Below are 15,811 nucleotides of genomic sequence, written 5' to 3'. Positions count from 1 at the left end.
GTGAAGGCAAGCAATCCACCTAAGGTGTGACTACTCTTAGCGGTCAAGTAACCATATCTCCTCAGTTCCGTGAGTCTTCACGACAGTGTCTCCACTAGCGCTAATGCAACATGATTTAGATAATACTATTCTACGCTGGAAATCCTTAAATGAAATGATATGACATGATGTGGTATCATATACGGAATGCGGTGTGGTTTGGTGTGTTAAAGTTAATCTATAAACAGAAAGGCGTGTAAAGCTGTGGTGATTGAGACTTACTGTTCTAAAGCTGCGCCCGCTGTATGACACACGCCGTAGTGAACGGTTCCAAATTAACTTCTAACACTTGGTGGTCTTTAGCATACACTGACGTTGTACAGCACAAGGCCGCCTTTGCAATTCATCTCCGTCGAACCCAGATACTGCGGCTTGAATAAAATCCCACGACTTCCCACTTCGCAGCGGAATGCCTTCCTTATTGTGCCTGCGGGTAACATAGGGAAAAACTTTAATCGAGAAGTCGTGGTAGATGAAGATCTATTCCTTCCTTTTTCCAGAAGAAAGGATAGGTGGAGTCTTTGAATTTTATGTCAAGGTGTCGCTGAATCTAGTAGCTCTCTTTTCTTCGAAGTGCATCGGGAAATATCGCCATACTATCGTAACTTAGAGCTCGAGCCCCAAAGCTTGACAGACCTCGCAGAGCCTACACGTTCACACAAAACCTCGGGCAAACAGTACGGCTCCGCCAAGCAGTTTCGTCCAGTTACCAAGAAGGAAAAGAAGCGAAAAAAAGAAGCGAAAAAAAACATGCGAAATTCTTTATCGTCCTTCCGGGCGCTATGAGACTGCTAGGTGGTGCGGATGTGTATTAGACTTGAATAGTGTTCGATGTTATATATGCAATCGGCTCCGCAATTGACGCTTCATAGAAATAATTTCTCGGTAAGGTCTCAGTTCGAAGGTTGTCTTTGGTTTCGCCCATGCGAAATGGACTGATTGTACTTCCACGAGCGCCAATCGTTCAAAAAGATTGTAGGGTCTTGATACTTACTGGACATTTCACTGCTTTCAATACCTAAAAGAAATAAAGTAATGTCATGTCCAGGAGGACTCTAACAGAATTAGCTACCGTCTATGCTATCCGTTAATTGGTGCGTTTCTTGTTCATTTGATCCCTGCGAAGTTAAATCCTGTCAGGCATCGATGCCTGACAGGATCGGCCTCTCTAAGAACCTTCTACGCCTTGACTACGGTCTGCGTAGTGACGTAGAGATGCTGAGTGACCGTATTTTAATGTTCATAATCCAACATCAGACGCTCATGATTTCTCTGGTGTGCGCTTGTTCGATCCTCGTGTGCGGCGTTGTCAGTTTTGGGAAGATAAAGAGTTGCCCATTGCTACACCCATTGCTACACCCACTGCTACACCCACTGCTACACCCAGTGCTTCGCCTCAGAGTCTTCGCTGCAAGAAATTGTCTCAGCGGCGGTAAGACGCGCCTGAATGAATCGCAGGTAACTAAAAAGCTGAGACGCGCCGAAAACGCTACATTTCTTTCCCATGCCACTGCAATTTTTAGAAAAGAACAGTTAACGAAACGAAAGTGTTGTCTAAAAGCTAAAAAGCTATAAAACCTTGTTTTGATAAGACGGTGAACAAAATGAAAAAATGACATACAAAGTATAGCAGCTAGACACCACTGGATATTGACTCAAGAAATAAAAGCTCATGAATTTAATGGAAGGAACGCCGAGCAAAAGATTGTGGTTATTACCAAGACGAAGACGTTACGGCTTCCATACAGAAGCCTTGATCACCCTCTGTATGGAATCCGAAACGTCTTCGTCTTCATATTAACAACAATCTTTTGGTCGGCGTTCCTTCCATTAAATTCATGAATCTTCGACCCGACAAGACGAGTTTTCGTCGAACGTTAGATTTCAAGAACTAAAAGCATACAGTATAAACTATCAATTGCACAGAAGAAGGCAAAAATTCTAAACAAGGCTTGTTGTAACGTTTGTGGAACACAAGAAAAGAGAAGCCAAACACATATACCTCACGGTTTAGCCGGTGTTAGGTGAACAGAGGCGAAATGTTTGGTATACCACGGAGTTTATACGGGCCACAGATGGCGAAAGCTCGGTAAGAAAAAAAGTACACAATACTCTTCACAGAAACGCAAAGAGTCTCAGAACTTACCGCTCATCATTGACATGGAGGCTAGAAAAGAGTGAAACAGACACGTCAAGAGAGTCACAAACAATTCACTGCGTCTTATGATGGTTAGCTGCGAACGTGCGAAACATTGCGGCCGCAAGGTAAAGATGGAAGTTTTTTGCTGTAGCTGTAATTTCCATTCAGTGCTGTTGATTCCGCCATTTACATCGTGGTAGGCACACCTGTTTTCCGTTCAGCATAATCAGTCAACGCACTTTTAACCATCTTTACCGCTTTAGTTGGTGTAAAAGTTTGGTTTAGCTTCTTTACCAGTGCCTAAACTCATTTCCCTAGGATGGCTTTCACCCATCATGTTTAGCAATAGCAGAAACTGGTACTTGGTAGCCTTGGCCGGAGGTACAGCCACTCGAAAAGAAAACACCGCTTGTGCGCCCTGTTTACAGCCTGCTGAGTACAGCAGTACGCGCCGCAGAGATCCGACGCACCCTGCCGTATTCCATATGTACAGACGCCAGGCGCCGTGTTCCCTTTTCCACTTCGTGTCCGTCTCGTCCTCTCTCATTGGTCACTCAGATATACCCGTGGCTTTCAAGCGTCTGTGGAAAGCGACCCGGCCATTGGGTAGAAGGTCACCGGACCTCTCCGCTGGCTGCATAACGCAGTCAGTGGCAGCCAATGGCAAGACCCGGTCGCCAACAACTAAATGGCCGGGTGACTTTCCACGGACGCTTGAAAGCCACGGGTATATCTGAGTGACCAATGAGAGAGCATCAAAAGTCCGCGAAATTACCATTTTAATATGACCAGCTTATAGAATACAGCCTCAAGTTGCATCATCTGAAGAAGCGACAGCTAAGCGGGTACCGTGTGGCAGACGCCCTTGTGTATTACCTAACATGATGCTGTCTCATTTTGGGTTAAGGCCCAAACTGCTGATGCCGAATGACAAACGGTAGTACGGTACTCTGAACACTTGCAAATAGCGCAAAGGTGGGCCTCCTGGGGTCTCGTTACACCGCCTGGCGGTGCTACTTGAGAGAATTGCCTAGCATGCATGCGTTTACTTGCGGTTCTTTTTCTTTCCTATGCTCTGTAACTTAGAGGTGAATGGTGTCGATAGCGAACACCGGAGCGCTAATTTACCTGTTACCAGTCGTTCGACTAAAAGCAAAGGTCCCCGCGCGGTGCTCAACAATTATTTAGTGAACGCCTTGAGAAATCAGTAACCTTAAAAAAAAAATAAACACATCCACGTACCAAAGTTCAGATTTTCGCGATATTTAGGTTGTCAGACAAACTGAAAAGCGTAGCTTTTGTTGACAACAACCCTTTTCCCCCTTATTACACGGCAGATTAGCACAAACAGGGGCTTATGATTCCCCGTGATTGGCAGGCGATACCACTCTTAACATTTATCAGTGTATACCAAGTCTGTGGAGCACTCTATAGTAGCAACCTATGAAAGCGTAAGAAAATGGCTATTCGCGCATAAGAATAGATGCAAAGGCCCTTTTTTATTTTTTGCTTTATTAAACGTTTGCACCACGCCCTGGTTGCAGAACTTACTTCCTCCATCGAACGTCGACATTTCAGCTGGAAGAGGAATGCGGGTTTGGTTGTTAGCAGTGACCATGAGAGCCGCGGAAACCGAGTCGATACGAGTTCAAGATCAAAGGAGGGCATAGAGGATGAAAATGAAGAGACTTAACGGATCCCAATATACAAGAGAGAAATGAATACTGGAGCTTACTCATGGTTAGAAGAGTCTAGGAGAAAACTTGCGGTTCGAAAAAAATTCTGCGGAATCCTTTGTTCCAGGGACGTCAGTTACCGGGTGGCTGAAAACGAAAATACAAAAAAAAATGACTGCACAGTTCGTACTCATCTAAGTAAAGCAGAGGCCAGTAATTGAACCCTCGACCTGTCGCGCCCAGTAGCCGACTGGATTATCTGCTCAGCCACTGTAGAAGACGTGCCACTAATAATGCTGCCATCCGCAAACTGAAAAAGAACCCGTAACCGTGACTGAGTGGCTATGGCGTCCGGCTGCTGAGGCCAAATCCGCGGCAGGCGAAATGCTAGGCGAAATGTAGGCGAAATGCTAATGACTCCCGTGAGGTATGCAGTGGACGTCGAAAGACCCCAGAAAGTCGAAATTATGCCGGAGGTCTCCATTACACCATGCCGTCTGGCTTAGGTTCAGCTGACATAGATGGCCCGCCTTTCTCCTAGGCTGCTTCTCTGGGCATTTTTCGTGGACTTTTCGCTAAAGGTCAACGACACCGCCGGCACCGCCGGATATTCCGTGACACGAGCTCCTTAGCACTGTCCCTTTAAAAGAAACTGTGCAAAAGATTGCCGACCTACTGGTATCTATCCGGGCGCTCACTGTAACGTCGGTACAGGAAATCTAATACTGCGCTGAGACGACAAAACATACTATATGTAGGAACGACTGGGCTCAAAAATTGAGGAAGACAGTGGGCTGCCCAAACCACGACGTCTTTCCCACCTGGTTCTTCTGTCGCTGAGCGGCAGGATTCGAAGAAGAACTCGGCGGGCGTTGTGGATCAGCAGTCCAAGGTCAGCGTGCTCCAGGCGGGGATGACGTGGGTGCGACGCAAGCAGCCAGGTGGATCCTCACGAAGGCTAGAATGAAGGCTAGACTTCGCAAGTAGAAGATTCCCAGACGGAGGCCGAGCGGGTAGACCGGGCGCTCGAAAAGGCGGCGAAACAAGCCGCAGAGGCAGAGCGAGCTCCGAAGGGTTCCTGGCAACGGTTTTCTCCTTAAAGAGCTTCGCGAGCTCGTGAGCGCATGGGGATGAGCGTTAGTCGAACATCTTCCTCCTTCGTTGGAGTACAGGACGTGGGCTCAAAAAAGACAAAAAAAATTTTTCGATGTTGGTCGCTGTCAACCGCAGTTGTTTACTGCTACTGATCGATCATTTATGATTTTTAACGAAATATCCGTTCAGAGAGAAGTGACTTTTGTACGGTGTGCATAGGCAGCGAAGGATCAACCTCCTGAGCAGTTGGCATTTCTTGGCACAAATATGACTTCCGCAATTTTAAGATGCGGGTGGAGCAAGGAGTATGATGAACTGATAAAGTAAGGCGGCACCGCAGAACATGAACGCATGAAGTGATCCAACGAGGCTGTCATTTTTGTGCGCGATTAAGAATGTCTAGCGGCCATGTTGTTAGAACAGTTGTTGGCTCGGCCACTATGTGATTTACAGTTTTTGAATAAAAACCGCACAAGAAGACACAAATGGCAAGAAATTGGACAAGCACTTACTAAGCGTCAGTATTTAGGAAGGTTTCCCAGGAACAATTTACCACACATGCGCCAAATGCAGCAACAAAAAGAATAAAACAATTTGGCGTAATATGTCAAACACACAAGCCATAATTTCACTTATGAATGAAAGATTAGAAAGTGACTCACTGTAAAGTTAAACAAACCAATACAACCACTAGTTTCTCAACCATACACAGAATTTTCATTCCTATGGGACATCACATTATTTTTATTTATTTACTTCATCAAAGGCCCGGGTATGGTGAATAACGTGAGTGATGACCGTGAAAGCTAAAGGATGATAACCTCAATGTTGTCTTGAAATCAATGGGGTTGACATAGTGTCCGGCGTCGAATTGTACATAACAGTACAGAGATGACGAAAAAAATGGCTCATGATACAACGCAGATGGGAAAATGCGAATTAAGTGCACTATAATTTCAGTTTCCACTTCAGCTTCGGTTCGAGGTTCGGTTTTCAAGATCAAGGAGGCTTCAGACAAAGATAGGCGAAATGGATTTAAGCTCTGCCTTAAGGGACGACGCGATCGCGTTTATCGAATAATGCCCACATATGCATGCGGAACTTGGTAATTCTCTACATTCATTCTCTGCATTCTCTACATTCATACCACTCCTGAGGATCAGTCACTTTCAAGCGATGCGCCACTTTCCTGCGATGGCAGGTGCTCCCAACGGTGGGGCTTGTGATACCCGCGTTGTTCTTCTCGAGCAACCTCAAAGTCGCGGAGAGAGGCTTCGGAAGACAAACGTCGGCGCAATCTGAGACTGGTTACAGTGCTAGCACATTAAAATAAGCGAAATACCCCTAACGGGTTCTTTAAGGTAATAAAATGAAAATGAATGAAATGAAGGGTAACGCTGCTTCTAGCAGCGGGGGCATAGGCTGTTTTGTGGTGGCGGTGGTGGTGAAAACTTTTATTTAGTGAAATAGAGTTTGGGAGCCACACAGTGGCCCCACTACATGGTCGGCGTCCCTAGTCCGGGACACCGCATGACAAGGCCCCGTCTCTCGCCCGTTTCACCAGAGCCCTTTGGGACTCGAGCGAGGAGCAGTTGAGGAGGACAGTCTCCCATGCCTCTCGGGAAGGGGTAGGGGAAGGGGGGAGGTGGGGATTTTGAGTACATGCCCACACCATGTGGAAGATATCACAGGTCTCCCCACAGTGCGGGCATCGCCCATCCGTGTTAGGATCGTAATGTTTGATGATACAGCATTTTGCAAATACCCATCACATCATTAACATACTTCACTTTTATGCATCCTAAACTAGAATACGCGTCAGCAATATGAGACGCTCACCAGCCTGTTTCTAAGATTAGAAATAATAAAAGTCACGCTATGCACTTCATATATACTGGTTACTCATGTTGCTTTAGTGTATCTACCCTAAAAGTTAGAGCCGACATTCCTAACCTGGAAACGGCATGGAAAAATTCTCGATTATGACTCTTTCATAACTTTTGTTATTCACCTTTAGAACATCGGTCATATCTCCAACTCGTTGTCAATCGAACCAACCAGGCCGCCACAAAACAGTGGAGGAGCGAACTTTAAGGCACCTGCAGACATACTCTACACTGTTTTGTGCCGGGTTGGTCGGTTCGATTGTGCTCCATAGCTTTGGAAGTGCTGTGAAAAAAGAACGAAGTCGGGTTTTGGCGGATGTGTCGCTTATACACCTATGCCAGTAAAATAAGGCAAAATACCGCAAAAGACGCCCGCGTGCTGTGGGATCTCAGTGTGCTTTAAATACCCTCAGATGGACTAATTAATCGGTAGTCCTCCACTGCGGCATCCCTGATAGCCCATGTGGCTCTTCGGAACCTTTAACGCCACAGTTTACATTTCATTTTCGACTGCATGCAATAAACGGAGCAAAGTAAAAGAGGCGCCGATACGAGGGCTCCAGATTTCGGTCATCTCGGGTCTACAGTGCAGCAGAGCACATCGGTGGTTCTCCAGTACGCCTCCATCGAAAATCTGCCATAACGGCCACAATTCGCTGCCGCGTCCTTGTGCCGTGAAGCCGGATGCCGTATATATTCACTAGGCCAATGCAGTGATGCCTGTTATAGTTCGTTGATTGATCGGTGAAGTCTTCCTTATTAGCAATTAAAGTAAGGAGGATGGTGAATCAGATGGCTTGGAGCTCTTGAGCCCGGCAGCCTCTGTGGCCCAGGCCACTGCGGCCGCTTGAACGGCAGGGCTTCAGAAGTGCGTCACTGCCTCCCAATGCTCCATGGTTGGAATATTAAGGCATGGGGTTGATATTTGCGGACGAGCCCATAGAATACGGGTTAGGTTTGCAGTTCGTTGCCAAGCTTGCACTATTTGGTGCACTGGTCGGGATAGATGTGGGTGTACAGAGTGGAGGATTGGTATGTGTTGGTCTACAGGCAGGGCCAGGAATGCTCAAAGTTGGCACTTTTGGGGTAGTAGGGAGAGATGTTGGCGTACAGAGTGGTGTGTGCGTATATGTGTTGGTGTACAGGCAGTGCTACGAATGCTCAAAGTTTGCATTAATTGGAGTAGTCGGGTTAGACGTGGGCGTACAGAGTGGAGGGTGGGTATATGTGTTGGATAGACATGGGCATACAGAGTGGTGGGTGCGTATATGTGTTGGTGTACAGGCAGTGCTACGAATGCTCAAAGTCTGCATTAATTGGAGTAGTCGGGTTAGACGTGGGCGTACAGAGTGGAGGGTGGGTATATGTGTTGGATAGACATGGGCATACAGAGTGGTGGGTGAGTATAGGGTTGGTCTACAGGCAGGGCCATGAAGGCTCAAGGTTTGCACTTTTGGAGTAGTCGGGAGAGATGTGGGCGTACAGAGTGGTGGGTGGGTATATGTGTTGGATAGACATGGGCGTACAGGGTGGTGGGTGAGTATAGTGTTGGCCTATAGACAATGCCAGGCCTCCCGAGCCTTGGACAGCGTCGTCAACCGTTTTGAAGCGCAAAGCTCAACCTGCGAGGCATCTAGAGCTCAAGCAAGGTCAAATGATATCTACTCGTAAAGTCAATATAAATAGTAGTGCGCAATCACAGGAAGCAAATTGTACTCAGTCAATATACTGCTGGTACAAGGAGGAAAAATTTAAATCGAACAAGTTGTCATAGTTTCCCAGTGCAACTTCGAGTGTTTCTGAAGGTAACGGTCTGGACGACGTGATGCATCAGTGGTTTCTACAGCACTACCAGGGAGCACCGCTTGCGTTGATGCAGAAGTTTTTTTTTTCAATCAAGCACAAAAAAAAACAGCGAATTCGCCTTGTTAACCATATGCAAAGTAGACGCGCTATCCCTGCTTCCTTACCATTGCTATGCTTTATAAGCGACGCAAAGTGCACCGGCGTTTTATGACGGCGTCGCCACGTCCGCGCTTCAGGCTCATGGAGAGACAGAGAGAGGGAGCAGGGGCGGCTTGCACGAAGAAAATAACAGTCTAGTTTCCAAACTCTCTCCGTTTTGAGAAAAGGAAAGGCGCATATCGTCCTTTCTGAGTCGATGCCTCAAGCGCGCCACGAACGCCGACAAAAATGGTTTTTGAGGAAAGCAAATGGCACAGTATCTGTCTCACATATCTCGGTGGACACCTGAACCGCACCATAAGGGAAGGGAGGAAGATAGGAGTGAAAGAATAGTTGCCGTACTGGAGGTCTCCGAAATAATTTCGACCACCTGGTGTTCCTTAACGTCCACTGACATCGCACAGCACACGGACACATTTTGCGTTCCGCCTCCATCGAAACGCGGCCGCCGCGGTCGGGTTCGTACCCGGGTATTCCGGCTCGATAGACGAACGCCGACTAAAAAAAATTGGCTGTGGTTTAGCTCTGGTTAAACCTGGAGGATTGCCAAAGCAACATCTGCTGGTTGGTTGGTTGGTTTATGGGGTTTAACGTCCCAAAGCGACTCAGGCTATGAGAGTCGCCGCAGTGAAGGGCTCCGGAAATTTCGACCACCTGGGGTTCTTTAACGTGCACTGACATCGCACAGTACACAGGCCTCTAGAATTTCTCCTCCAAAGAAATTCCGCGGCCGCGGCCGGGATCGAACCCGCGTCTTTCGGGTCAGCAGCCGAGCACCATAACCACTGAGCAACCGCAGCGGCCAAAGCAACATCTGCGCGAAGCCATATATTGCGTGAGCTACATTGCCCACATTCTCGCCGTTTCGCGTGCTCTTGCACGACCATACTGCGCATGCGCTGGGTGCAAGTGACGTCACTACGCACATCTGGCGTGCTTCACCGCGAGCGCTCGCCTTCCTTTCCTTAAAATGATCGGAGTGTAAAACGTTGACAACGCCAACGTCAATGAACATAACGAACGCCGATGGCCTATGGCTTCAGCGCCGCGTTTCTGGCACAACCTTGTCAATGCCTGCAGCTCACATCTCTCTCTCATCACCCCACGTATGTACCTTTAAGCACGATTCAGGCGTCCACTGACCCAGGGAGCTATTATGCGCACTTCCTTTCCTTAAAATGACCGGAGTGCAAAACGTGATCAACGCCAACGCCAATGAACACAACGAACGCCGAACGCGCTGCTATGTAACGTACTGACGCTCCATAAAATGCAGCCGGCCGGGCCACAGGAATTATGCTACGCCATTTTGTTGCACAACCGCCGATATCTGTTTTTCAAGACAGGTTTAGTGCCGATAGTCCTCGTCACTCTGAACATCAAAGTCGTCATGCTGCTCCGGTATGCTTAACCGTGGGCGCCGGTTGATAGTATACGGCACGGGCGTGGGATGCGTTATTGGAGCATTCCTGTTGACAGGCATGACATCGACCACCCCGGCCTACTTCACTTTTAGCAATGACCAATGCCAGAAGACAATGAAATCAAACAACACGAAGTTAATTGTGGTTTTACAAAGCGAAACATTACATTCTTCGGTTGAATAGCGCAAAAAACTAAGCGGTGAAATTCAACGGTTCGTCACCAATCTTAACCTGAGTTGAATACAATTTCTTCCGTTCTAAAACGCAACACATGTAAATTGAACGAACGGTGCTGACAAAGCCAGCGTATTACAGTCGTCTTCCCTTGTGTTTCCCATTTTACTGTTGCTTTACTTTTTAAAATTCCATGTCTCCAACAAAGTAGTCTAGTAATTGCCATTTATTTTATGTATTTTTTTATAATTTGCGATATTTGTGTTTAACTTGATACAGTTCCGAGGCAGAAACGTTCCTATCGTTTCCTTTCAAACCCCAGGCTAGCCTCTGGCTATGGGTCTGACCAATGTTTTATACTTCGCGGAAAATTCTAAGCAGTAATTAAGCGGGTGCAAAATTGAACTCCATGCATGTCGTGAAAGTAGCACTGCACAGGGAAGGCGCGTTTGCGAATATCAGGAGGCCATAGCAGGACACCGTAGTATGCGCTCTGTGGCGGTGTCAGCGTGTGCAGCTTAGATCAAGACTGGTTCACTCGCATTTGTTTCTAAAGCTCCTGAATCCCTTGGGCCTTTCATTTTCTCCTTACGAGGCTTAGTGTATTCTAGTTTCTGATCCCTCCCATGTTACTCCTTACTAGGCGCTGTTTCCCACCCTAATCGGGAGACATACCATATGGTATAGTGCCACACGGAATAGTGTGAATTTAAGTGCACAATCACTAGGTGTGTCAGGGTGGCATAACGTTCATATTTTGGGTTAAAATTTTATGTTCATGCCCATGAGTCCGGTATAAAATCATAGAGGTCTGCTTTAGGGGGGGGGGGGGGTTAAACATTGAGGAGGTGCCAGAAAATCCGCGACACCTCGCATCTGTGAGGCCAGCGAGCAAGACAGTTAAGTTTTGTAAGAATGAGCAGCATTATCTGGTTGTCCAAGGGAGAATTGGACAAGTTAGCGATGCTCACCTGGTTCCGGACCATATCTGGGGGGGGGGGGGGGGGGGGGGCGGGGCGTGTCCTTGTCGTTGTCCTTGTCCTTGTCGTCAGACGTCTCCTCGTCTCCTGAGCATGAGTGACAAAAAACAGCTCAGTCAAATGGTTTCGCTGGATACCAGCAGACGCTGAATTTGTCCTCACTCCCTTGACTAAAAGATTGCGGTACCGTTGTCATTGAGTTCGTTCCACGAAAAGGCTAGGGGTATGCGAGAGTTTTTTTTTTGTCTATTTTTTCGGCCAGTTTCTTTTCACCGCGATATAAGTTTAAGGTAGCACCTGTTCCGAACATGACTGTCTTGATCGGTGCGAAGCAACGCTGTGGGTTCAGCCCACGATAACCTCAACGAGGTTTAAGTGGTGTTGGTTCACTTGGGGTTGCATTTTGTTAGACCCAGAGACAAGCATACGCGTCACTTCTGGACAAACGAAGTTTTGAACGGAAACCATTTATGACGCAGTTTTTGCGTTTAAGGTAGGATTCCACTTTAACAATAAACACATCCACAGATCACCCGACAGCAGTCTTGCATGGTTTTTCTATTCACGTTTTTTGCTATCGTCAAAAGCGCTTCCCATTTCTTTTCTAAGCAGTCTTAATCATTCGGTGCGTTCGACGGAAACACTTTAAAAGAAAGATTTGCTACATATCAGAAGAATGGACCATTATCTTCAATGTATCCATAACAGTATCGCACAACTTCCCAATTATCAAAACGTGTCCTAGAATATTGGACATGTGAGCTCATGGTAACTTATCTTTCCCCTTTTGTGTCGTGCTCTTGCTCATTTTCATTTCGCGCGGTCCGGTCACTGCTTTTTCTCCTGATACATCTTGGTATTAGGCGTGCTTTTTGTGAAAACACTTGCTGAGTCGTTGTTTAGCAATTTATTCTTGACTGCTGATACTTTCGCATCAGAACCATCGCTGTATATCGTTAAAGGCTCCAAGTAAGAAGGTTCGCAAGTTATTGCTGCCGAACGCCCTTGCATCATGTATAGGGATTACGAGGAACGGTTTACAGCGCAACTGTACGGAGACTGTGTGGTGCACTCACCAGCAGCTCCGAAGACAGTGTATCCTGCGTCAATAATCAGCAGCAGCAGGGCACACAGGCCGACGAGAATTAGCATGCCCGTGTTCCTTTTCGTGTCACTGGAAAGATGTTTCTTGTGGTTTGCATTTCTGGTCAGTCAACTCGGCGCTTCGTTCATGATCATCTTCGCAGGCTCTTCTACTAGTCTCAAACACAATTCTTCCGAATGGCAAGGGCCCGCTGAGGGGCGTGAACGGAACGAAACATTTCTGACGGCACAAAAAACCACAGCCGGTACCATATTGCCGCGAATCTTTTTAGTGTTTTCATTCTCGAAAGCTGCCGGCACGCCGCTTTAGCACTTTGTCTGTGATGCAAGACATGACCAGATTTATCTCGGTTGATCGCATCAAGGCGGAGCCGATCGTACGTGCTTCCGGAATGTTGTAACTTTGCACATATATGTTGAAAGTTCGCTATCAGTTTTAAATTGAGTGCTGCTGAGAGCGGCTGGCAACCTGTCCGACGACCACTCAGTACGCTTGTGGCTTTTGCCGCCGCCGAGTAACTCAATCTATTGCGGGTCTAGGTCAGCCGTATAAACAGTTTACTTTTAGAAACACTTTCCCTGTCTTCCTCACTAGAACAACCGATGCCACCCAGGGCATGAGCCACAGGCATTTTCAAGCTATTTTCTTTAGCTTTTGGCCTGTGGCTCATCCTAAAGTCTGTATGCACATTTGTAAAATAAAATAAAGTTTGGTTGGTTTGGTTGGACACTTTGAAGGCTGGATGACGTCGTCGCGAAGCATTTCTTCCACTTGGTCACCGATGGCTTGTCGTTCTCGTGGCGATACACAGTAGGGGCTTTGGTGGAGAGGTCGGGCGTACTGGTCGGTTAAAATGCGATGTTAGCAATCAGTGTTTGTCGAAACATCGACGATGACGAGAAACGCTCACTGTAGCTTCGAAGCAGATTGCGGATCTGGTCTCGTTTATTCCGGGGCAGGCTGGGTTTTTGTCGAAAACGTGCTTGTGATGTTCCTTAGGTGAATCTTCAGGGGCTGTATCGGAGATGGCTAAGGCGTCCTGAACATCGAATAGTTCGTCGAAGAAGGCAATAATCGTCATTCCTTTGTTAACGTGCCAGTTTTCTTCGATGAATTTCTTGAGCAGCACTTGAGCTTTGCCATTGCGGAAATGTGCAATGACTTTTGCGATGCTGATTCCTCGCTCTAGAAGCAACTGCGTGTTCCCCTCGATGAGACCTTCCATGTTGTCGGCATCCGTGGCACCTGCGGTGACCATGACACGTGATCGGGACGGGAAGCTCACTTATTCATTCAGGACACTCAGGGCAACATGCTGCTCCACGGTTGTCATCGAAGGGACGGCTTCATCCGGCTAAAGCGTGAGGAGCTTGGAAAGCAGGTCCATGATCGCCTGATGCTTACTAAAGAAATCTATGCCCAGTATCACGTCGCGGGAACATTGCTGTACTATCACGACGGTCGCAGGAGAGGTATGCCCCAAGCGGTCGTGACTTTCGTTAATTGTGCGGCGAATGTTTCAATCATCCCCGAATAATCAGCGCCCCTGTCGACTGGAGCCGTAACTTTGCGGCCATCGATAGCCACTTCTAAGTCGGATATCCTGGCTCTTGTGTTGCACGTCGTCCTCGGCGTCGGGTCATGGCTTCGTCATGTATGTAGTACCCGACGAGGCGTAGTCATTCTAAAGCCCGATCTCGTCGTGGTCGAGCTCGTGTTTGTTTGCGGCGTCGGCGTAGCGGGTACAGCGTCTTCATGCGGCGTGGTCGATGGAGGATCTGCGTCGTTTCACAGGGGAGCAACCTCACCTCCAAAGGTTGCTTTCTTTAGTACCCCTACTGGGGCTGGGGGACCTTCCGCGAACAGCCGCTGCGTAGCGGCGGCCTGGAGATGCCGCAAAACGCGATGTAGACGGTGGTGGTTAGCGAGACAGACGGCTCAATGACACGTAATCCTCTCGTTGCAGGTACTCGTCGATCTGCCGGGGCCGTTGGTCGGGGTGGGGTCGTGGGACATCAGTTGAGTAGCCACACAGGTCCATTCTTCAGTAGGGACAGTGCCGAAGAATATGGCCGGCTTCACTGCAATGGAAGCAGATCCGCCGGGTGTCGGAAATCCTCCAGGCGTCGCATTTCCTGGAGCTTGAGCGTTGCTTGAAGGCTGAACGGGTGGGGGCAGGGAGACGGCGTTCTGGAACAAGCGGTTCGTATCGGAAAGACCGTGTGGGGTGTCGTTGGGGCTGAGGTGTGCGTACTGCAGCGGCGTGGGTCATGGCCTGGGGTTCTGTGGCTGTTGCACTTCTTCCCTTACCACATCCATGAGAGTAGCTGCTTGCGTCTATGGGGAGGATGGCAGCAGTCGTCGTAGCTCCTCGCGGCCGATTTCGCGGCCGATTTCGCGGACGCGGATACCTTTCCGCAAGTCGTCGCTGGTGGTGGTCATAGTGTCTGGACGAATTTCACAGACATAAGCAGGGCGGTTGTACTGCCGAGTCCCTACGTCGAGGGTCGATCTTCTCGATGGTGCACGATTCTTGCGTGAATTCCTCGACGGTTTTGGCGGCTGGCAGGCGAGGCTGGCGGAAGAGGCTGGCAAAAAGTTGCTCCTTGACGCTGCGCATTAAACACTGAACTTTCTTTTCCTCGGTCACATGGGGGTCGACGCGACGAAAGAGGCGCTTCATTTCTTCGACGTAACCGCGTACGGGTTCGTTCGGAAGCTGGATCCTGAACTCGAGGAGTCGTTCGGCTATTTCTTTTCTCGCGACAGTTGTGAATGCCATCAAAAGTCTTCTCTTGAAAAGCCCCCGTGTCGTTACGGAATACTCGTGGTTTTCATATCGCGTGCGTGCTGAGCCCTGCAGTAAGAAATAGACGTGCCCTATTTTAGTCGCATGATCCCAACTGTTGAACGATGCCACGAGTTCAGATTGCTCCAACCGTTCTTCGGGGTCTTCGCCAGGGGAGCCATTGAATGTTGGCGGCATCCCCGGCTGCTGCAGGATGATCGGGGTCTACGCCTGTGATGAGGCCATGGTTGACGTTGCAGCGTCTTTTTGTTGTCGGGTGCGGTCCGGCAAGGTCCCGAACTCAAGTTGCGATCCTTGGAGACGTTGGGTGGCCCGGTAAACTGGTGACACGTCCTCCAGACTGAAGCGCAGAGGACTAGCGTCAAGGCTTGCAGGACGTGTCCGGTACGGGCTCCCAAAGACGCAAATGAAGCAAAGCGCGGCTTGGTCTGCCACCAGCGCCACTAAGCGAAAGTCATCGGGCGCAAGATAATGTTGTCGGCATGTTTACGGCGGCTGACGGTAGGTGGTGCGCAGCT

At 48.4% G+C, this 15,811-nt stretch overlaps 1 protein-coding gene across 1 annotated transcript in view; it reads right to left on the bottom strand.

The window, feature by feature from the left end:
• LOC149331575 (uncharacterized) overlaps window positions 1-15,167 on the bottom strand; it is a 41,397-nt gene extending 26,230 nt beyond the window's left edge. Inside the window, exons 1-3 of the mRNA XM_089557374.1 lie at window positions 14,984-15,167; window positions 2,186-2,206; window positions 1,034-1,057 (exon numbers count right to left, since the gene is read on the bottom strand). Coding sequence (XP_089413500.1) covers window positions 1,034-1,057; window positions 2,186-2,206; window positions 14,984-15,167 — 229 coding nt within the window. The remainder of the gene's footprint in view (window positions 1-1,033; window positions 1,058-2,185; window positions 2,207-14,983) is intronic.
• Window positions 15,168-15,811: the final 644 nt, after the last annotated feature.

This window comes from Amblyomma mixtum, chromosome 8 (assembly GCF_055824585.1).
Source record: "Amblyomma mixtum isolate Tamu chromosome 8, ASM5582458v1, whole genome shotgun sequence".
In the NCBI taxonomy this organism is placed as follows: Eukaryota; Metazoa; Arthropoda; class Arachnida; order Ixodida; family Ixodidae; genus Amblyomma; species Amblyomma mixtum.
The sequence above is the reverse complement of the archived record's forward strand: the minus strand, read 5'-3'. Positions and strand labels throughout refer to the sequence as shown.